We start from the raw sequence: 24160 nt of genomic DNA, 5'->3' as shown, positions 1-24160 counted from the left end.
TAGCACCACCTACTTGCAACAAAAAATGCTTATCTCAACAACTCTTTCCCGGGGTTTCCACCCACACAGGGTCTATGTGCCGACAGGCCGCAGTGCCGACAGGCCGCAATGCCGATAGCCCACAAGCAGAACCAGCTCATGAGCGAGGCGGCGTGCAGCGTGTCGGTGGACCGGCTGGAGCTAACCTCTCCCAGCCCCCACGCCAAACCTAACCTCCCCTCATGCCTAAACCTAACCTCCCCCAGACCCTAACCCAAAACCTAACCTCTCCCACCCCCCACGCCTAAACCTAACCTCCCCCAGACCCTAACCCAAAACCTAACCTCTCCCACCCCCCACGCCTAAACCTAAGGTCGGCATTGCGGGTGGTCGGCATAGCGGGTGGACACCCCACACAGGTGCAAGAGAGGTGACCTGTAGCTAAAAATAGCAAAAAAGTATCAAAACATACTGTCAACTCTGAGTGAACTTTCATTGTGTGCGTGTGTGTGTGTGTGTCAGAATGCAATGTTTACTAGAAAATACCAATATGTCTAACATTTTCAAAGAAAGAAATTTCACTTCTGACCCCTTTTAGCCTCCACTTTCAATGGCCGGGTCAAATTGACCCGAAGACCATGGGTGTTATATGTTGATGCAGGGGGGGGTAGCAAATGCATGAAATGTATCATTTTCATATCACATGTTTAGTACAGTAAATGAGCCAAGCAGAAGAAGTTTCATAGAGAAAAAAATATTTTAACATACTTTTCCTTGATGTTGAAATTCTAAAACGGGTCAGATTGACCCGAAGACCATGCGAGGGTTAACTGTTGCCAAAAAGACCATAATTCACTCATGGTTCACCCCCGACCCCCCATCAGCAAAAGAATGGCTGAATCATTTAAGGGACATTGCCCTCATAGAAAGGTCCTGTAACTCATAAAGCGCGGGCATCAACTGTAGAGGCCTGGGACATCCTTATTGGTTCTCTTTCAAACCCAGACTCTCTTGTTTAGATCTAAGGTGTCACTCTGATAGGATATAAGATCTACACATATACACATTTCTAGTGTCCATATTTTTACTGTACTTGTACTTTTTTTTTTTAATTATTGTTTTGTTTGTCTGCTTCCCTCATGTTTCTTTTTTTTTCTCCTCACTCCTAACATTTATTTTTAATCTTTTCTTTGCAAGGCATTGGTGATATAAATATAGCCCGTCAATTGCTATTTCTATGCATATGACATATGACACTGTCATGATCTTCATTTGACAAAATTGAATAAAAATTTGATCACATAAAAAAGCTCATATTCATAGATTCAAATATTATCTTAAATCAAATAAGCATATAATGCAGGTCATCAAACAACACAGATTTCATAATTGTAGGCTACATATAGGCTATATTTATAGTTCACATTTCTTCATAGGCCTACTTAATAACTATTGTGAGCATCATCATAAATTAAACTGCTCCTATTATTGTTTATTGTTTATTTATCCCCATTAGGTGCCGTCGAAACGACCGCTATTACAATGGTAAATATAAACAATATTCAGAGCATAAATCCAAGTCCATTTGCATAACGTCTCGCGCATTTTATACCTAAATGGTGAATGGAAATATCGATTGCCTTGTTCGGGTGCACTTGTCGCACTCTGTTTCAACAATATTGGATTGGCTCTCCTGCGCCTGGCTGATAGCCTACAACTTCATTCATAACGTTCCACTTCAACGGAATTGTACTGGACTAACGTTTTATCCTTGAAATGGAGTTTGATGAGCAGCGAGATCGGGATATATGGCAGCAGGCATGCAGGCTTGTTTGGTCAGACTGATCGCCTAATCAGCAGACAGGACATGACTGAAATCCTCCTCTCCTCTCCATGCGCAGCGCACAGGACGCACGGAGGCACATTAAACATGGACCTGGGTATCCTGATAAGATTTTTCTGCTATCAAAATTGTGGGGGGATTTTCACTGCACTCGCTGTCCTTTATACGCGCGCATGTGAGAGAGAGAGAGAGAGAGAGAGAGAGAGAGAGAGAGAGAGAGAGAGAGAGAGAGAGAGAGAGAGAGAGAGAGAGAGAGAGAGAGAGAGAGAAAGAGAGAGACGGGGGGGGGGGGGGGGGCAGTGACTGCTGCAGTCACGCTGTGTAACAGTAACACTGACTGATTAGCCAGTCAGTGTTAATTGGCGTGAGAATTGTTTGGGCAGAGTAAAAGGTGAAAGAGTGTGTCACGCCAGAAACGTGTGAGTTGGCAACCATGTAAAGGCCCAGCAAAATAATAATAATAATTGAGCAAAGGCACTTGCATTGATCAGAGGTGACAACAACTAATCAATCCATTGCAACACCAGTGCACAGCAATACTGCCATTTTGGCCTGGAGGAGACACCTCTGATTGGCTGCCACGGTTCGTGTGCTGTTGTCCCATTGGCCAACAGCGGCGCTGTCAAAAGTAAATGTGTCAACTCTTACCTCTTACCTTCAACACTCTTTCAGCCGCCCTAGCCTCCCTCCACCTCCCCCAAAGTGTTTAGTGTGTCAATGTGTAAACAGTAGCTACACGTTAAGTCTGCTGACTGACTGACTGACTGACTGCATGAAAGATGAAGTGGATTTATCCCTCTCTGGCAGTGAAAGAAGAAGAAGAAGAAGAAAAACGTGAAAGTGAACTGACACAAACAGCGGTCAGGTAGGCGAAACGTGTTCACTTCACTCACTCAGTCACCATTGTTGCACTGTCGGTTTGTTGTTGTCACTTCTGCAACGTAGCGTTAAGTTGACGCGCTAACGCAGCTTGTAGGCTATGCATATCTCTCTAGTCTGTCAGTGTTTGCTTTTGCTAACCTAGCTAGCACATGTTTCGACTGCTATACCACGTCAAAATGACAAAATGACACTAGCATTTAGCAACTTGTGGAGATCAGGCAGAAAAAAATTAGACTGGATCATTGCACGCTTGATGGATGGATGGATAGACAGACAGACATGCAACAGATAGATAGATAATGGACAGACAGATAGATAGCCTAAATAGTCAGACAGACAGACAGACAGACAGACAGAGAGACAGACAGAGAGTCAGACAGACAGACAGAGAGACAGACAGACAGACAGACAGACATGAAACTGCCAATTTTCGACTGCTAGCTAATTTTCACAAAAAACACAAAATAGCTTTATTCCTCCATCAATCTCGGTCTAAAGGCTTCAAATCAGTAGTTTGCACCGGAAAATCCGGGTTCCAAGCTTATCTGACATGTTGCCATGACGATCACTGTACTGTATATTTCATGTCAAACTGCATGCAATTGGTTGCTGTGCCAACACTGATCAAATAGGGGGGTGGGGGCAAACACAATAGAAGCTACAAATTTGATGTCTTGACTCGAGCTGAGAGGTGTAAGATCAGAAAAATAATTATTTTTGGGGAAAGTACCTGGGAGTCAAAAAAAAATGTTGTTTCTTTGCAAAATTTACATTGAAACCAATGGGAAAACTATGCAATGGATTTTGAAGGCTTGTAACTCCACCAAATGTTCAACCAACTCCAAGGTTAGATATTAAGGTCAAATTTAAATGTATTTGGTCCAGGACTCCTGCTGAAAAAAATTAAATAAATACATTTTGTAAAAATTTCCTGGAGGTCTCAAAAAGGCGGTTTTAATGAAAGTAATACGGAAGGAGGCGCAATCTGAGGACATCACTTTCTGGGTGTCAGGATGATCTTTTTCTACTGGTGGAAGGGTGAATTACCATCATAAACCAAAAAAAATACCTGGGCTGAATTTCAGATTTTTCCATCCAAGACTTCACAAAAAAACCGACACGTTCCCCCCCTTTAGATCCATCAGCCGGGCCAGGGGGGTATAATGACCATCAAGTATTGCAGCCAAGTCATATAAATCGTATTGGTAACCCTTTATTTTACAGGTACCCTAGTTACCTAATATGAACTATTTGTAATTACACATGAACACCAAATGTATACTGTAAATGAAGTTCATATGTAGTTACATTGTAACAGACCTGTAAAATGGAGCGAGTCTGTTCAACTGTAGTTCATATGTAGTTACATTGTAACAGACCTGTAAAATGGAGTGAGTCTGTTCAACTGTAGTTCATATGTAGTTAAATTGTAACAGAGTTGTAAAATGGAGTGAGTCTGTTCAACTGTATGTAGTTACATTGTAACAGACCTGTAAAATGGAGTGAGTCTGTCAACTGTAGTTCATGAACTTCATATGTAGTTACATTGTAACAGACCTGTAAAATGGAGTGAGTCTGTTCAACTGTAGTTCATATGTAGTTACATTGTAACAGACCTGTAAAATGGAGTGAGTCTGTTCAACTGTAGTTCATAGTTACATTGTAACAGACCTGTAAAATGGAGTTAGTCTATTCAACTGTAGTTCATATGTTACATGGTACAGGACCTGTAAAGTGGATTGAGTCTATTTAACTGTAGTTCATATGTAGTTACATGGTACCGGACCTGTAAAGAAGCTCTGGCCTGGGACAGAGAAAACTACTGCTAAAACCCAGTGGTGGATTCGAACCACTGAACTTCAGATTGCAAAGAAGGCAGCTTTAACCACTCAGCCACAAAGGCTTTCCAACTTTCTTAGTGGAGTTTGAGAGGATAACTGTATGTCAGTCAGATGTAGTTGCCACTTCATAGCTTTGTTATTATAAACAGAGACTTGGGAAAAAATAAGTTAGTTGTAGCTTGAAAGACAGGCAATATTGATTAATATGAATGCATTTCTGCAGTGTGACTGTGTCAGCCCCCCCCCCACCCCCCCCCCCCCACACACACACACACACACACACACACACACATGAGCTGTAAATGGCTCATGTGACTATTTACACCCCAATTCAAAAAATGATTAGAATGTATTAAAAAACAAAAAATAACAAACATATCAATAAATGTTTCTAGAGCACAGTGCATACAATTTATTTAGCAAATTTGGGGGAGTTCCCCCCTTATGCTTCACATCGGGGGGATTTATAGACTTGGGGGGGGGGGGGGTGGGGTAGACTTTGGGGAGAGATCATCCAGGGGTCTGGTGACCACAGGGGTCTTTGAGGGGCTTCGACTGGATCCACAACTAATTGAGAAATTGGGAATTTGATGGGGAAAATGACTAATTTACAATAAGCTAACAATTAGAGAATGTATAGAAGAATGGCTATTTTGATTATAGTTTCACTGTTACCTCTATACCTACAATACTTTTATTTTAATTTCTGTATGGGAATTCTGGACAAAATCATATCTACAACTAACAAAGTATCAATATTTTCCCCAAGTCTCTGTTTATAATAACAAAGCTATGAAGTGACAACTACATCTGACTGACATACAGTTATCCTCTCAAACTCCACCATGAAATTTGGAAAGCCCTCGTGGCTGAGTGGTTAAAGCTGCCTGCTTTGCAATCAGAAGTTCAGTGGTTCGAATCCACCACTGGGTTTTTCACCTAGATCCCTGAAATTACTGACCAGCCTGAAGTGCACTGGTGTTGAACGCCCTCCCTTCCAGATGGGAGACGGCGGTGTGTAGCCCCTCCCCTCCAGATGGGAGAGGGCGGTGTGTAGCCCCTCCCCTCCAGATGGGAGAGGGCGGTGTGTAGCCCCTCCCCTCCAGATGGGAGAGGGCCGTGTGTAGCCCCTCCCCTCCAGGTGGGAGAGGGCGGTGTGCAGCTCCTCCCCTCCAGGTGGGAGAGGGCGGTGTGCGGCCTCTCCCCTCCAGGTGGGAGAGGGCGGTGTGTAGGTGTGTAGCCCCTCCCCTCCAGGTGGGAGAGGGCGGTGTGTAGCCCCTCCCCTCCAGATGGGAGAGGGAGGTGTGCAGGAGGTGGTCGATGGCGTCTGCTGTGCTCCTGTTGGGACTTTATGCAAATTGCAGGGGGTTGAGGGTGGGGGATCATGGGGCAGGTGAGGGATTTAACCAGCCTCTCAAAACACTTGCTGGCTATGAGTGTGAGCGTTATGCGGCCCCAGTCATTGAGAGTTGCCTGGCTGTTGTAATGGTCACTCTACATCACACATACTGTAAATAGCAGTGCCTTATGTACCTTTGATCCCTGCCCTTGTTCGTTCGTTTTAGCTTGTATGTAGAACTTTTCTTTTTCCTGTTTAAGTACATTGAGCGCAACATATACCAGACTCAAATTCCTTGTACTTGGCCAATAAAGCTGATTCTGATTCTGATAGTTTGAGACGGGTGGCGTTAACATGACACAATCCAAAGTTTGAACCCAGGAATCCAGGAAATAACAGGGCCCGTTTCAGAAAGACTAAAACAATAACCAGTTACACTTCGCCTGTCATTCTGGTCTGAGGCCCAGTCAGCATCACAAAATGCAACAAGTTTGAGATTCACATCATGTTTCCTGTAACATAATTCTTGATCCATAGTACCTTTTAAATACCTTAAGACATGCTTTGCTGCCACCCAGTGTTGTTCTCTTGGTTCAGACAAATGCATAGTTATCATCATATTTTACTCCACACTCATAATCTCTGTAACGCCTGGGAGGTCTCCTCTCCCTCTTTGGATAACGTGTTGCCCCACTGCTCTCTCTTTCACCTATGCCTAGATCTGGGGCAGGGGCACACACTTCTGTTTCCTGTTTTATGATCTCAGCCTGTGGTGTGCTGCTCTCCCTACGCAACAACACATCCTCACTTGTGTCCTGATCTGTCTGAGTGTGAGATTCACTGACATGCTTTGTGACAAATTTCACCAATCTGTTCTTCACCACTTTTCCTGACTCTGGGTGAAAAACTAGATATGCCGGGCTCTTGCACAAAAAGGATTGTATATACGGAAGATGAACACTCCAACTTACTTCCTTGACAGCTAGATCCACATTTTTCGTCTCGCCAATTCTCAATGGCTTCCTTGTTTTGCTCAGGAGTACAAAAAAACTTTAACTGGCGATTTTTTTTTACATGTGTTGTCTGCGCAGCCCCACCACACAACAGCTTTTAGCTATGTTTAATTCAAGGAAAATGACGCTGGTGTGTGGAAATGAACGGAGCTTTTCCCCCGTGATGGGCGTGGCCTATTTCATGCAGTGTCTATACCAAATGTATACAATGCCATGACTGTTTTGTTTTCGGTACCACAGTGTGCAGAAATAGGAAACAAATCAAATATAATGAGTTAGTCTAAATGGTTGGGGGAGCCACTAGGTACCCAATCGCGGGCCACATCTGGCCCCTGGGCCGCGAGTTGAGTATCACTGGGTTAGACAATTCAGACAATACACACACACACACACACACACACACACACACACACACACACACACACACACAAAGGAAAAGGTTTATATTACATGCAGCATACCATCGGTGATGTTACTTATCCTTATGGAATGAATGAATGGATATCATCTCCCCCGTTTCTCGTTTTGACATGACCATATTCAAGTAGCCTAGAATTGTCAAAACATGTTGTACAAGATTTCAAATCTAAGTAGCCTATAGGCTATTAGCCTAATTCATTACAGGTAATGGCCACGGGTCAGGCTGGCCAATGAAAGAGGCGGGGAGTGGACAGGGATTGAGTTTAACCACTGTGTGGTAGCCTATAGCCTATACTGAAGATTTTGGGTGATGTAGAGAAGAAAAAACAAAACAATAAAAAGCTCATATTAGGAAAATTATTTTCGCAGGCTTAACTGCTGCCAAAAAGACCATAATTCACTCATGGTTCACCCCCGACCCCCCATCAGCAAAATAATGGCTGAATCATTTAAGGGACATTGCCCTCATAGAAAGATCCTGTAACTCATAAAGCGCGGGCATCAACTGTAGAGGCCTGGGACATCCTTATTGGTTCTCTTTCAAACCCAGACTCTCTTGTTTAGATCTAAGGTGTCACTCTGATAGGATATAAGATCTACACATATACACATTTCTAGTGTCCATATTTTTACTGTACTTGTACTTTTTTTTTAATTATTGTTTTGTTTGTCTGCTTCCCTCATGTTTCTTTTTTTTTCTCCTCACTCCTAACATTTATTTTTAATCTTTTCTTTGCAAGGCATTGGTGATATAAATATAGCCCTTCAATTGCTATTTCTATGCATATGACATATGACACTGTCATGATCAAGGCCGGATTAACCATGGGAGACGGCGGTGTGTAGCCCCTCCCCTCCAGATGGGAGAGGGCGGTGTGTAGCCCCTCCCCTCCAGGTGGGAGAGGGCGGTGTGTAGCCCCTCCCCTCCAGGTGGGAGAGGGCGGTGTGTAGCCCCTCCCCTCCAGATGGGAGAGGGTGGTGTGTAGCCCCTCCCCTCCAGGTGGGAGAGGGCGGTGTGTAGCCCCTCCCCTCCAGATGGGAGAGGGAGGTGTGCAGGAGGTGGTCGATGGCGTCTGCTGTGCTCCTGTTGGGACTTTATGCAAATTGCAGGGGGTTGAGGGTGGGGGATCATGGGGCAGGTGAGGGATTTAACCAGCCTCTCAAAACACTTGCTGGCTATGAGTGTGAGCGTTATGCGGCCCCAGTCATTGAGAGTTGCCTGGCTGTTGTAATGGTCACTCTACATCACACGTACTGTAAATAGCAGTGCTTTATGTACCTTTGATCCCTGCCCTTGTTCGTTCGTTTTAGCTTGTATGCATAACTTTTCTTTTTCCTGTTTAAGTACATTGAGAGCAACATATACCAGACTCAAATTCCTTGTACTTGACCAATAAAGCTGATTCTGATTCTGATAGTTTGAGACGGGTGGCGTTAACATGACACAATCCAAAGTTTGAACCCCCCCTCCCACACACACACACACACACACACACCCTGAATGAATGACACGCTACAGAGAAACTGTTGAAGCTGCCATCTCTAGGGCTGGAGCGTCGTGGATTAGTCTAGCACGGAGGAAACACAGGTAGCCATCGGTTTGGTTTGACCGGCATGCTCACACTGACGGTGCAGGGGCAAGAGGCCATTTATTGAATGAAGCACACACGACATAACCACGCCCCTCAGACAATTGGCCTGAGAGCACATTCAAGAGCAATAGTGTTCAACAGTGTTCGTTTGTTCAACAGAAACAATACACACTCAGGTTTGAGTGAAACAACAATTACTAAGGAATTGTTTGTGTTAGTTTGAGATGAGTGACTCCATCAGAACATCAGTGCCAGTGAGGTTATTTTAATTGATCTTCTGCCAAGTATGTGATCGGCATCATCTAACAGGCTTATCAGGTTCAGATGAAACAGCAATTATGATGAAATAGTTTGTGACGGGTGGCGTTTTCCACATCAGGACAATTGGTTCCTATTTTTATTATCGTCATTATTATTATTATTATTATTATTAGTACTAGTAGTAGTTTAGTATTATTATTTAGGATTTATTTCCCCAGGGAGGGCCATTACCACTATAATCCAAACTATTTCAGCACTTTACCTTGCCGGCAAACCATCATGTGAGTGAAAATCATGCGGTGACCTCAAGTCAACAGTGTTTATCATGGAGGGGGCAGACCAATGTTCATATGCACAAGACCATGGTTGACCAATTTGGGGCCCGCGGGCCAAGTATAGCCCTCGCTCTGTTACACACACACACACGCACGCACGCACGCACGCGCACACACACACACACACACACACACACACACACACACACACACACACACACACACACAGGCTCAGACTACATGAATAAATAGGATTTGCTCGCAGGCGACACATTTTGAGCGTGGGGTCTCTTGTAGTGTGACATCATCAAAAGAGCAGCGCCGGGGCATCTGGGACACCTCACGACACCCCGACATAAACACTGCCAAGTCTTTTCTCAAGAGTCAAAGAGAAGAAGACACTGATGAAGGCTGAACGCTGAAACGTCCGTTGTGCTCTCTGTCCAATGGTGTAATGTAACTAAGTATTAATACTTAAGTACTTTATACACCACTGTCTCTGTCCCATGTGACTGTGTGCTCTCTGTCCAGTGGCGTAATGTAACTAAGTATTAATACTTAAGTACTTTATACACCACTGTCTCTGTCCCATGTGACTGTGTGCTCTCTGTCCCAGGTGGCTGATGAAGGCTTGACGCTGAAATGTCCGTTGTGCTCTATGTCCAGTGGTGTAATGTAACTAAGTATTAATACTTAAGTACTTTATACACCACTGTCTCTGTCCCATGTGACTGTGTGCTCTCTCTCCAGTGGTGTAATGTAACTAAGTATTAATACTTAAGTACTTTATACACCACTGTCTCTGTCCCAGGTGACTGTGTGCTCTCTGTCCAGTGGTGTAATGTAACTAAGTATTAATACTTGAGTACTTTATACACCACTGTCTCTGTCCCAGGTGACTTATTAAAATAGTGAAAGGACATGGTGGAGTGCTGACCTGCTTCTTCCTTGTTTTGGCCCTGCAGCCAAGGTGAACGTTTGCTTTGAGTGTCGCTCGCATTCGCTGAGTTTGGATGAATTCTTTTCTCGCCTAGTTTGACAACTATTATGACGAGTTTCGTTTGACTTCAGCTTGAAGTGCGGAGAAGCACAGAGCGTGCCCTCCCCGTAACCATAGCAACTCACTCAATCTCTACCTGTCTGATAAGAGAGAAGAGAGAGAGCTGCAGCAGCAGCATGCACGCACAATGTCACAATGCATACACGCACAGGTGCGTACGCGCACGCACACACACACACACACACACACACACACACACACACACACACACACACACACACAGCTGGCCCAGAGATCTTAACTCATCACATCGTTTGACAACCTGTTGTTCGTAAGAAAAGTGAATTGGGCAAGGAGATAAGAGCACAATGCATCTCTTGTGTGTTTGCCAAAAGGGGATTCCATTCAACCGCCTCATTGTCTCTGTGAACAGGAAACATCTTCATCGAGTTCCTCATAGTTGACTTCACAGAAGTGAAGTAATGCAGCAGGCTGTTATGGTGGTGTCAGTGTTTTCCAGGTGGCAGTCTTATCTTTTCATCAAACACCGCCATCTTCCCTTGAGACGACCAAATGCCCTCTGCACTGACATCCGTGCCCTGCTGAGCTGGCAGTTCAAGGTTTCCTGTTCAGGAGTTGCATGGCTTTCAGGGTATGGTTTCATCAACCATGTGAGGAGCAGGTAGGCAGCATGGCCTAACACCACCACCGGCACATCTACACCCACAATCCTCTCGGTGAGATTGGGGAACAGTGTGCCACTCTGACCCCTGTCCTAAACGCTGGAATTCCCAAACACTCTAGCGTCATGCACTCTGCCTGGCCGACCCACATTCATGTCCCAGAACCTGAGTCGATGGTCTACCACACCTTGCAGAATGACAGAGTAGAACCCCTTAGGGTTGAAATACCCTGCGGGGGTGTCTGGAGCTAAAATTCCAATATTCAATATTCCAATTGATGGGATATTCCAATATCCGATCAATTGCACCTCCACATTGCGGGAAACCCCAACGGTCACGGAAACCTTGCATGGCGATCTTAAATTCATGAGCAGATGGTGTTTTGATGTAGATAGAGAGCAACTTGTCCACAATTCCAGAGGCAACATGGCTGGTGATAGACCAATACCAAATAAATGGAAAATGGACCTATACTCCACATTGGTGGCCAATCTCCAGATGCATATGGCCACACATGCACGTTGTTCCACAGGCACTGGACTTCTCCACCTGGTTCCATCTCTTTTGAGATGTGGCCGAAGGATGTCAGACAGCTTCAAGAATGTGGTGTTCCTCATACGGACATAGCCATTCTCCATCTCCCCAGGTTGTGATGACATGCTGCCACCACACACCAGACCTCTGTCGAACCCATATGCTCCTGAGATAGAATATAAAGCACACTATTATATTTTTCTATTATTTATGTATTAAGTTATGTATGTACAGGGTCCCTACACATTCCACAGTCAGTGTCAGTATCTCTGTAGTGTGTCTGTCTGTAGTGTCAGTATCTCTGTAGTGTGTCTGTCTGTAGTGTCAGTATCTCTGTAGTGTGTCTGTCTGTAGTGTCAGTATCTCTGTAGTGTGTCTGTCTGTAGTATCAGTATCTCTGTAGTGTGTCTGTCTGTAGTATCAGTATCTCTAGTGTGTCTAGTCTTGTCTGTAGTGGCAGTATCTCTGTAGTGTGTCTAGTCTTGTCTGTAGTGTCAGTATCTCTGTAGTGTGTCTGTCTGTAGTGTCAGTATCTCTAGTGTGTCTAGTCTTGTCTGTAGTGGCAGTATCTCTGTAGTGTGTCTAGTCTTGTCTGTAGTGTCAGTATCTCTGTAGTGTGTCTAGTCTTGTCTGTAGTGTGAGTATCTCTGTAGTGTGTCTGTCTGTAGTGTCAGTATCTCTGTAGTGTGTCTGTCTGTAGTATCAGTATCTCTGTAGTGTGTCTGTCTGTAGTATCAGTATCTCTGTAGTGTGTCTAGTCTTGTCTGTAGTGTCAGTATCTCTGTAGTGTGTCTAGTCTTGTCTGTAGTGGCAGTATCTCTGTAGTGTGTCTAGTATTGTCTGTAGTGTCAGTCTCTCTGTAGTGTGTCTAGTCTTGTCTGTAGTGTCAGTCTCTCTGTAGTGTGTCTAGTATTGTCTGTAGTGTCAGTCTCTCTGTAGTGTGTCTAGTATTGTCTGTAGTGTCAGTCTCTCTGTAGTGTGTCTAGTCTTGTCTGTAGTGTCAGTCTCTCTGTAGTGTGTCTGTCTGTAGTTTCAGTCTCTCTGTAGTGTGTCTAGTCTTGTCTGTAGTGTCAGTATCTCTGTAGTGTGTCTATGTCAGAGCACTGACCTCTGCTCCCTAGTCTTCCTGTGGGGGCCTTGAGGCCAAAGTTTCCTGCCAAAGTCTCCTGTCAATTACACAGCTGTCTCTGGTTCACTCATCACCAGCTGACACGCATTGACTTTGATTGCTTAGCTGGGTATATACTGTAAGCCCCTGTGCCACACTCAGTGAGTGTTGGATTATTTTGTTTGTACCTCCTTTGTTCCTGAGCAATACTGAAAGTAAACTTGATTTCTGAACTTCAACTTTTCTCCTGAGTCCTGTCTGGTTCTGCACTTGGGTCCCTTCTTTTTTTTTTACATTATTTTATTTTGCAATTTTCAAAACGTAAAACCGAAACAACAACAAAAGGCTCAGAGAGAGAAAGAAAAAACAAACAAACATAATTCACATTCCAGTATTACAGCTTGACACTACCAGCCACGTAAGGTCCCCATGTGCCTGCAAGGGATGTGTGTGGGATCCCACGCAAAGGCTCCATGAGAAGTCAGTTATGCGAGTCACGTACTGCTATTAACCTCATCCAAATAGGCCAGAAACGGGTCCCAGATAACCAAGAACTTCCCAAGAGAATTTGTCCTAAAAAACCGGAGCCTCTCCATACGTCTAACCGAGATCATGAACGTCAGCCACAGCTGAAAAGAAGGTGTAGAGGGAGACTTCCACTCCCTCAGAATAAGTCTCTTGGCGACAGTTGTTCCCTGAGACTGTTGTATAGCCGTAGGGAGGAGCAGAGAGGATTCCGAGCAGCCGAAAATGGCGAGTTCCGCCTACGGCTGAAGGGTTGTTCTATACAGTCCCTCCAGGATTTTTTTTTTAGGTTTTTTTGTGATTATTGCGATCATAAATGCTTGATTTTGCGGCTGCTTTTCTCAAAATTTGCGATGCAATTTGCGACATTTTATGTGTTTTTTTGCGGTAAAATTGCGGGAACTGGCAAAAATTGTGGAGTTGAGGAAAAAAATGCAATTTAATTTTTTTATTTTGTATAAAAAAAAATATTTTCCTCCCTTCATCATTTCTCTCTCCTTTCTTCCTCATCCTCAATAATGCTATTAGACGTTTTCTCATACTTTTTGCTTAGTGCTTTATATATTTCCTCTTATCCTTATTTCCTCTTCATGCCTTCCTTTTTAAATATACTTTATTCAATTATTCAATCAGGGGTTACAAACATTTATAGTAAATACATTTTTATTTTTTATAAACAGTAGAAAGAAATAGTTATCAAAAATAAGAAGTCTGTTAGAAGGTGAGCAGGTGCCAGGGTGTGGGTCTCTTTGTTCTGATGTCCAGTGTTCTTTGTCTTTTCAGTTCCGTTATGATTTGTTTATAGACCACTTCACCTGGGATGACGGCTTGGTGGATAACTATAGCACACCTCGTCTTCCACAATTTTGTCACGACCACACAAACAACTGTCCAGAAAAAGTCCTGGTGTGACCCTGGCATTGTTTCATTAAAGACACCATACATCACAGCAACATTAAGCCAAATACTAACCATTTTCCCCCAAACATATTTAGATCGCTCACATTTTATGAGCAGATGTTATAGTCTCATCCTCCTTGCAGTCGTCCATAGGACACTCTTTGGTTTTAACAAAGCAGCTCCACTTGACGACTGCTCGGACTGCTAGTCTGCCAACCGAGACCAGCCACATGATGTCTCTCTTGTTTTCTGAGAGACACTTACTAAATATATTTTTAATACAGACCTGAGAGCTTGCTTCATCTAAATGTTTGTAGGGGAAAACATCACCATACAAGTCATTACACAATTTTACATATATATATTTGCTGGACCTTACATTTCATTCCAAGCAATATTCATGTGTGCAAACTTGTTCACAAAGTCACCGTACAAAAGTTTATAATATGGAACTGAGCTCCTTGCTCGTCCAATTTTTTTGGTCCAGCTCAGGGCCTCACCTATCCACATGGCCTTTCGCTCTATGGCTGATGCAACGTTCTTACAAAAAGCGATGTTTAATTTTAACCCCAGATCAACAGCCCCAAGGCCTCCCTCCTTTTTACTCTTATAGAGTAACTGCCTTTGTGTGACCTCCCTGGTGGTTCCCCATATAAAGTTCACTATAGATTTACCAATTTTCTTTAGTGTCTGGGCTTTGGGGGGGAAAACGGTTGCTAAAAACAATAATTTGGATAAAACAAACATTTTTATTATTAATATTCTAGTTTTATAGTTATTTAATTTATTACCCCATTTCTCAAGTTCTTCCTTTATTTCTATTTCTTTGCTGTCCCAGTTTTCATCGTAACAATTTGTATGACTTATTTTGATACCCAATCATATACATCACCTTCATGCCTTCCCTGTCCTCCTCATCCCTTCCTTGTTCCTTGTTCCTTGTTCCTTGTTCCTTGTTCATTGTTCATTGTTCATTGTTCATTGTTAAATATTCAAACAACTAGACCCTAAGCTAAATATGCCACCTGTGTGTGTGTGTGTGTGTGTGTGTGTGTGTGTGTGTGTGTGTGTGTGTGTGTGTGTGTGTGTGTGTGTGTGTGTGTGTGTGTGTGTGTCAAATGCTTCGCCCTAGCAAAGTGGCTGTCCAGTGACGATTTCCGTTTGTGTTCCTCCACGACAGTGTTGCACGGAGTGCAAATTAGTTTGCCTCCACTTTCATGCAAAACATTTGGTAATTGCTGAGCGAAACTATGATGTTGGGAACCGGGAGTTGTTGGCCGTGGTGCTGGCATTGGATGAATGGAGACACTGGCTGGAGAGGGCGGCTCATCCATTTCTCATCTGGATGGACCACAAGAATCTCACATATATCCGGTCAGCCAAAAGACTTAACTCTAGACAAGCCAGGTGGGCATTGTTTTTTGATCGGTTTCAGTTCACTCTGTCTTATCGTCCAGGTTCGAAGAACATGAAGCCCGATGCCCTCTCTCACCAGTTTGGGTCTTCTGAGAGGGATCCTGAGCCCATTGTGCCCAGTGCCTGTATCGTGTCCCTTGTGTCCTGGGCTATTGAGTCGGTGGTCCAGGAGGCGTTGCGACTGGATCCGGGGCCCACCGGGGGGCCTCCAAATCGTCTGTTCATCCCCTTGTCTGCCCGGTCAGGGGTTCTCCAGTGGGGGCACTCCTCCAACCTGGCATGTCATCCGGGAGCTCAGCGCACTCTGTCTCTCGTCCGGCAACGTTTTTGGTGGCCTACCATGAGGGTGGATGTCCGCTCTTTTGTTGCCGCCTGTGCTCAGAACAAGGTCCCTACACAGAAACCTTCCGGCCTCCTTCATCCCCTGTCTATTCCTAAACGTCCCTGGTCTCATATCTCCATAGACTTTGTTACAGGCTTGCCTCCCTCCAGTGGGAACACTGCTATACTCACCATTATAGACCGGTTTTCCAAAGCTGCCCACTTTGTGCCCAACCCTAAGCTGCCGAGACGGCTCAACTCATGGTCACACATGTGTTTGGACTACATGGCCTGCCACAGGATATTGTCTCAGATAGGGGTCCCCAGTTTACTTCTCGTTTTTGGAAGGCATTTTGTTATCTGCTTAACGCCTCTGTCAGCCTGTCCTCAGGTTATCACCCTCAGTCCAATGGCCAGACCGAGCGGCTCAACCAGGACCTGGAGACCACTCTTCGCTGTTTGGCATCCACTAATCCCACAACCTGGAGTAGCCAGCTGCCCTGGGTGGAGTATTCACACAATTCCCTGCCATGTTCTGCCTCTGGTTTGTCTCCTTTCCAGAGATGTCAGCATTAGCCTATTTCACTTACAAGAAGTTAACACAATTAGAGAATGTAGAAGAATTATTATATTTATATAGTTTCACTGTTACATACAGGTAGAAATGGATTTCTGCACAAAACTAAGTATGTCAAATAATACAATCATAGGCGATTCTAGGCTTTCCAAACAGGGGTTGCACCACCAAGAAGGTAATAGGACTCTGACTGGGGGGTATCTAGTGGGGCTGTGGTCCCCCTAGACAAAGACATTTTTTAAATTTTAAAGTAAAATGCATTAATCTGGTGCACTCTGAGAACAAAATGAAGAGGCTAGTAGATATGATATAACTTGTCGCAGACAAACCAACATCAGGACATCCAAGCAAGTTCTGACAGAGAGCAATGCCATTGGACCCATTGGACAAATACATAAAGTGACCACAAAGTAAAGTAACCACATTAAATAAGTGGTGAGCGGAAATAATCATTAGCCTATTCTTAATTAAACATGCAGTTTTGGAACATTCAATAAAGACAAATAAAAAAATAAACTATGACTCGACACCCTAAGTGATACACACGTTATGAGAGTGGTACACAGTATATACCCATCACACTAATATCCGGTTTAGTGTAGAATGGTTAGTTCCTTGCTCTGCTCTCCCCTAGAGTGAGTCACAGTAATTCTTTACATCAGCAGCAGCAGGTGACAGCCAATCCCAATTTAGGTCTCCAATTAAAATCATGTCTTTATTTTTTAAGTCTGACAGTAGAGTTGATAGTGACATCAAGGTGTCTTTAACAGCAGATGGAGGCCTATAGCAACCAACCAATACAATGTGACAGTCAGTAGCAAAGTCAATATCTAATGCAAGTAGTTCAAATTGTTTGGGTATAGATACAGATTTGATCACTGTTGCTCTAAATTTGGTTTTGACATAGATAGCTATACCCCCTCCTTTACCTTGTCTGTCTGAACGAAACACATTATAACAACTCATTGCAATTTCACTGTCAGGAATGCTTTCCTTTAACCAAGTCTCAGAAAATACCATGAAGTCTGCATCTGTTGTTTGAGCCTATATCTTAATCATATCCATTTTAGGAATGAGGCTACGTACATTTAAATGGAAAAAGCCTAAGCCTTTCCTTTGTAGAAAGTCATCTGGAGTGAGCAAACATTTTCCATCAATACGACCTGGGTTTGGTTGTATGTTACCAGCCAACATCAGTAACAGCATTACAATACACTTCAACCTCATGGAAGAGGTGCCCTCCTTTGATATCATGCTTCTCAAAGAGTGAAGATGGGAGCCAAGTGGAGGAACTGTAAAACAGTCTTACGATACAGTACTAGCAAATACTGCAGCTGTGCAAAGTTACAACGTGAATTTGGATGCAGATATGCCATACTTCGACTGTGCCATGTTAAAGGGAAAGCACAGGTTGATTTTATATGTGGGTGTGCAAATTCAAGGGTGTCTGAGAGAGTAGAATTGTCAATAGACCAGTTTGAATCATTTTCAGGATCACATGTCCCTGAAATACTACATAAGAATGATATGATATATAACACTTGTAACATTGTGCTTGCTTTTACCAGAAAAACTGGAATCGGAATCGGATCGGATCGTGGCTTAGCCAGATGGGAGCACCCCTATATACAACTGTATATTATTATCTGTATACTCGCTCTGTGCCTCCATATGTCCACAGAAGAGCTTGATTAGCACAGAGCATTAGAGGTCGTTTTCAGTAGTTAAAATTAGTAAAAACTGGTTAAAATTAGTCAAGTAAAGCTCACTAAAACGATAAAAACAATCAAAACTCAGAGTCAGAACAAACGAATGATGGAGGTACATTCATCATTATCTTGCTCAACAGGTACACAAACATTTCCCCCTCTTGTGTGAAAAAGCAATAACTAAGGAATTCTTTGTGTTGGTTTGAGATGGATTGACAGCATCAGGAAATCAGTGACAGCCAAAGTATTTCAATTCAGCGTCTGCCAAGTACTTTTGATACTTGAGATTGTTTGGTTAAAGTAGAAAGTTGGAATCTTGTCTTCAGTTGGACGTCCCAGCTGTGGGACAGGACACATGATGTGTTCTCAAGGGTGGAGCTAGGAGGGGGAGAGGGGCGGAGCCAGGAGGGAGGGAGGGAGCCAGGTGGGTATTTAACGAGGTGAGTGTCAAGAGAATGATGACCATGAAGATTATGATTGTTGTGTCTCAGATGCTGCTGCTGCTGCTGTGCTGTTATTTCGGGCCGGGGGCTTTGGCCGGGCCCCTGGGCGGGGAGGTCGATGTCAAAACCACCACCGAGCCCGATGTCTGGATGGAGCTAAAAGTGCTGAGAGAGAACTTGCATCTGATGGGAGCCAAGGTGGAGAGGGTGGAGAAGCAGAACACAGGTATGGGGGAGGGGGCGGGGGGGTTGGCGTTTGACAGTTTCCTCACAGCCCCACACATTTTTGGGGCTCATGCAGGGTTAGCGTGAGGTTAAAGCAAGATTCCACATACAGTAGTTTCAACATGGGGGTTATTTGGCTCGTGACCGACATGAAAACCATAATAGAGTTAAACATTAAATAGTTATTTAATGAGTAGCTAAGGAATAATTTGTCATTAGTCAATCACTAGTTAATCATAGTTAATGAGTAGGTAGTCATTAGTTAATGATTAGTATCTAAGTTCCTGAGTAGAGTAGCTAATCAATACTTAATGATTACTAAATGTCAGCTTGTGAATATAGTAGTTAATCATTAGTTACTGATTAGTCGGTCAGTTCCATGAGTAGAGTAATTAATCGTTCGTTAATGATTAATACATGTCAATGCATGAATATATTAGTTAATCATTAGTTAATCATTAGTTAAGGTCGCATTATGAGTATAGTAGTTAATCATTATTAGTTCATGATTAGTTGTTAGTTCCTTAGTAGAATAATTACTCATTAGTTAATGGTTAGTCAATCGTCAGTTTGTGAGTATATAGTTAATTGTTAGTTCCTCATTCTTAATTATTACCTGTCCATTAGTTACTCTTTTTGTGTACCCTATTGTAAAGTGGTGCATCATACTCAGTAGTTTATGAATACTGAATCATTACTTAATTATTATCTGTCAATTAGTTAGTCTTTTTGTGTACCCTATTGTAAAGTGGTTCATCATACTCAGTAGTTTATGAGTACTGAATCATTACCTGTTCATTTGTTACTCTTTTTGTATACCCTAATATAAAGTGAAAGATATCCTTATCAAATACACACTCCAGGTGAGATTTGAACCCTGAACCCCAAGATTGTTAAATTGTAAGTCTGGTTCTCTCTGAGCTAACCAGCCTGTTATTTGGTAGAGCCATACTAGGGGTCTGTAGAGTCAGAGACTAAGTAGTATGTTCTATCCACATACTACTTTCTGTTCAAGTACATATAGTTTTTAAGATATATTCCACCCAAATACTACCTTCTCTCCAAATACTTATAGTTTTAAAGGTATATTCCATCCAAGTACTACTTCATGTCCAAGTACTTAGGTATGTTTCAGCCAAATACTACTTATGTCTAAGTACTTGTGTTTTAAAGCGCAGAATATACCTTCAAAACTATAAGTACTTTGACAGAAAGTAGTATTTGGGTGGAATATACCTTCAAAACTATAATACTTGGTCTCCGGCTCTACATATCGATAGTAGCAACAGGCTGGTTAGCTCAGATGGTAGAGAACCAGACTTACAATGTAAGAATCTTGGGGCTGAGGGTTCAAATCTCACCTGGAGCGAGTGTTCATTTGATAAGGATATATTTCGCTTTATATTAGGGTACACAAAAAGAGTAACAAATGGACAGGTAATGATTCAGTACTCATAAACTACAGAGTATGATGCACCACTTTACAATAGGGTACACAAAAAGACTAACTAATAGACAGATAATAATTAAGTAATAATTCAGTATTCATAAACTACTGAGTATGATGCACCACTTTACAATAGGGTACACAAAAATAGTGCCTAATGGACAGGTAATAATTAAGTAATGAGTAACTAACAATATACTCACAAACTGACCATTGACTAACCATTAACTAATGAGTAATTACTCTACTAAGGAACTAACAACTAATCATGAACTAATGATTAACTACTATACTCACAATGTGACCTTAACTAATGATTAACTAATGATTAACTAATATATTCACGCATTGACATTTATTAATCATTAACGAACGATTAATTACTCTACTCATGGAACTGACCGACTAATCAGTAACTAATGATTAACTACTATATTCATGAGCTGACATTTAGTAATCATTATGTATTAATTAACTACTCTACTCAGGAACTTCGATACTAATCATTAACTAATGCAAGGCCGGATTAGGCATGTTTTATACTGCGATATTTAGGGTTTAGTTGAAGACTATGAGCAAAGCATGTTATTTTTGAGGTTTGGTTTATAATAATAAGATAATAAAATATAAGACTAAATAATTTCAGTGTTTCTGCCTCTGTTGCTGTCTGTTGTAGTGTAAAACGACCTAAAGGGAGCGCAGGTGGTGACATGAAAGTGAGTGCACTGGCGATTATACGTTGGTGCACCGGATGCACGTGCAACCCCTACTGGCCAGATTATTTTTTTATTTTATTTCTACGTAATAAACTATTTAGATGTCCCACATTTGCGCGAGATAGAGCGCGAGAGACCGAAGCAGATAGAGAGGGAAAGAGAGATAAAGAGAGAGAGAGCGAGAGACAGAGGGAGAGCGGGGGAGGGAGAGAGAACCACGGCTGGCACCCAGCTGCTTGTTAACTTAACTTAACGACACTACTGCAGCCTGAAAGACTCGTGAGTAGGCTACTCCCAGTAAAAAAAAATATATAACAATACCAATAGCAAATATAGGCTACTTAACCATAAAATAGGATACCAATATTAATGCAACAGTATCTTCTTTGTACAAAGCTTACCAATGTTGTTTTAGCACAATTGAAGACAGCCTCAAATATTTCTCAACAGCATCCTGTCTTTGAGATGTCATTTGCAGATATTTCTCTACACTGCTGTTACAAAGGACATTTATAAATTCCATAAGCTGCTCTTATTCTTAAAGTCCCTGGAAACCAGAAATATTTCTTTATTATTTAGCATTTTGAGTTCATCACATCACAGGACCCTATGTTAATAAGCCACCAGCCAAATTTGAACGATGATGAACGTCGCAAAGTATATAAATTTAGGTTTGACAGTCATGGCAAAACTCATGAGAATCAATTATTTTTTAGAGAGTATTTTCTCCCGCGGACTGTGTGGGCGTGTCCCGTCTGCAGCAGGGAAATTTCTCTCTGTCTCTCTCTCTCTCGGAGAGAGAGGGAGAGAAGGAGAGAGAGAGAATTTAAGAGAGATTGGGTGAGTGTGTGTGTGTGTGTGTGTGTGTGTGTGTGTGTGTGTTCGCGCGTTGCTCCGCGGCTCTGAGAGGAAGAGATCTCTGTCCGTTCTTTGCCCCCACAGCGCTCGCTGAGTGTCTGTCTCCCACTCTGTGTGCTCCTCTCTCTCTCTCTCTCTCTCTCTCTCACGTCCAGAGAGAGAGATAGAGAGAGAGAGAGAGAGAGAGAGAGAGAGAGAGAGAGAGAACAGCATAGCGCTCGACACAGCCTGGTGACGCGAGGTTACTCACACACACACACACAGTAGGGCGGGTTGCGCGCGTGTACAAAGGTTATATAGAGCTTATGACGTCATAAGCTCCTGCATTTTAGCACCTCGCGCACTGCTCTCTTCAATGAGGAAGTACCTTGTAGAAGCTTGTAGAAAAGTGTCGATTTTAAGGCTTTGGGTTAGCCTAATTTCGGAGGCACACAATTACTAACATAAGACCCTAAATAACATAGTTAGAACGTTTTTGTGGATTTTGGTTTCCAGGGACTTTAATGTTTTGTTCAAATGAACCAGTAATGTAGCCTACTACAGTTACAGTATGGTTCTACATCAGTTTAAGCTATTAGTACATTGTTCTACTAGAAAAGATTGACTAACTTTAATGCTATGGTTGGAAGGCACAAACATGCCATGCGTTTCATATCTGAACAGAAGCCATGAATCCCATATCAGCAACCTGTCTGTTCTGTTTTATTGTAGCCTACACACTTTAGTCACATGTGTTGCTTACTGTTGGCTATTTACATAGCCTGGGAGTTGGGACAGTATCCTTCTCACGGGGTCTTTTTTGTCGAAAAGGCAGGGTTAACACAGGTGCAAGCAAAACACTAATGAGGGCTTCAAACTTCCATGATTGGAAGTTGGAAACCCTCATTAGTGTTTTGCTTGCACCTGTGTTTATTAGACAATTCTTTTTTCATCATTGTAAACCCACAGCACAGTGAAGAAGATATTAATGTGAAGATTAGCCTCTTCCTTTTGCTCTCAGAGTGCATCAGATTCATGCATTTTACTTTAAAATGTACAAAATTTTGTTTCGGGGTAACTAATGCTATTTTATTATTAGTGATCAATATAACAGAGACATGGGAGGATTTAAGCCAGTTTGCTCGACCAGCTTTAGCAAAGCAGAGGCATAATGGAGGGTATACACAGTTTATTCACCTATTTTCAGATCAACTGTATCAATCAATGACTGAGTGAAACAAGGTGGGTAAACTACTCACATTGGATAGTTTACCCACCTCTGTATTTAATACCACTACAGCCCTGTCACATAACGTTTTAGGACTTGCTCAGCTGATTACTATTACTGTAAACGCTACATAGCCAGCTGAGAGCTAGCTTACGTTAGCAACCAAAGTCGCAGCACCTTGGTAATTCAGATTATGCTATGTGCTGTAGCTTGCTAACCCAGCTAGTTAGGTAGCTGTTGGTGGTGAGAGTAGAGTGAGCATGTCCAAAAAGATTGTTTTAATAAACGAAAGAGTGGAGTTTACAATCTGTGGTTAAACAAAGCTAACTAGCGTTAGCGGTCTCTACCTACGTTACGTCAGTGACGATGGCTAAAACCTATAAGCAACTTACATGTTGATGTCCTGATGAGACGTCGCCGTTTCTTATGTACTGGAAGCGTGGGCTGAAAGTGTGTTATCACTTTGTGGACATTAAAAGAGGGCGACTGAAGGTGTTTATCAGTGTGTTCCGCCATTGTCAAGCCAGAGCTCGCCTCACGTTAGACTCCCCCCAGCCCCTGACGCTATGACGTAGCGGTTCTTTAATCTGATCCAGGACAGAAGTGGAGCCACTGAAGCACCAGTTTCCAGCGCTGAGAGCCAGTGTTTAGGCTGTTGAAACACAAAGAACTGGTTCAAAATTAGGCTCTGGCCCAGAACCGGTCCTGAAACTAGGTCGGTGGAAAAGGGGTATCATTCATCCAGTCAAAAGATAGTTCAAAACGACCAATATCTAAAAACTGACAGTCATGTGACTTGAAAAAGTAAGAAAATAGTCTAGAATCAGACAATTGGACTCGAGTCATAGGGACTCGGACTCGAGTCGACTCGAGTCGCAAATTTGACGACTTCTGACTCGACTCGGACTTGGAAGGTAAATACTTGAAATTCGACTCGGACTTGGAAGAAAATGACTCGAAACTCGACTCGGACTTGTGACAAGATCAGCCGAGTGCACCAGCTGGGCGTACGCCTAGGTTTACACGCTACGTCCGAGCAACAAGCA

At 42.8% G+C, this 24160-nt stretch overlaps 1 protein-coding gene across 1 annotated transcript in view; it reads left to right on the top strand.

Annotated features, from left to right (window-relative positions):
- Positions 1-2630: 2630 nt before the first annotated feature.
- LOC310777997 (uncharacterized protein) overlaps positions 2631-24160 on the top strand; it is a gene marked incomplete at its 3' end in the record, with an annotated part of 90475 nt that continues 68945 nt past the window's right edge. Inside the window, exons 1-2 of the mRNA XM_083638321.1 lie at positions 2631-2687; positions 18710-18887. Coding sequence (XP_083494447.1) covers positions 18710-18887 — 178 coding nt within the window. The 5' untranslated portion in view covers positions 2631-2687. The remainder of the gene's footprint in view (positions 2688-18709; positions 18888-24160) is intronic.

Source organism: Poromitra crassiceps, assembly GCF_964638095.1.
Source record: "Poromitra crassiceps genome assembly, chromosome: 6".
Taxonomy (NCBI): domain Eukaryota; kingdom Metazoa; phylum Chordata; class Actinopteri; order Beryciformes; family Melamphaidae; genus Poromitra; species Poromitra crassiceps.
The sequence above is the reverse complement of the archived record's forward strand: the minus strand, read 5'-3'. Positions and strand labels throughout refer to the sequence as shown.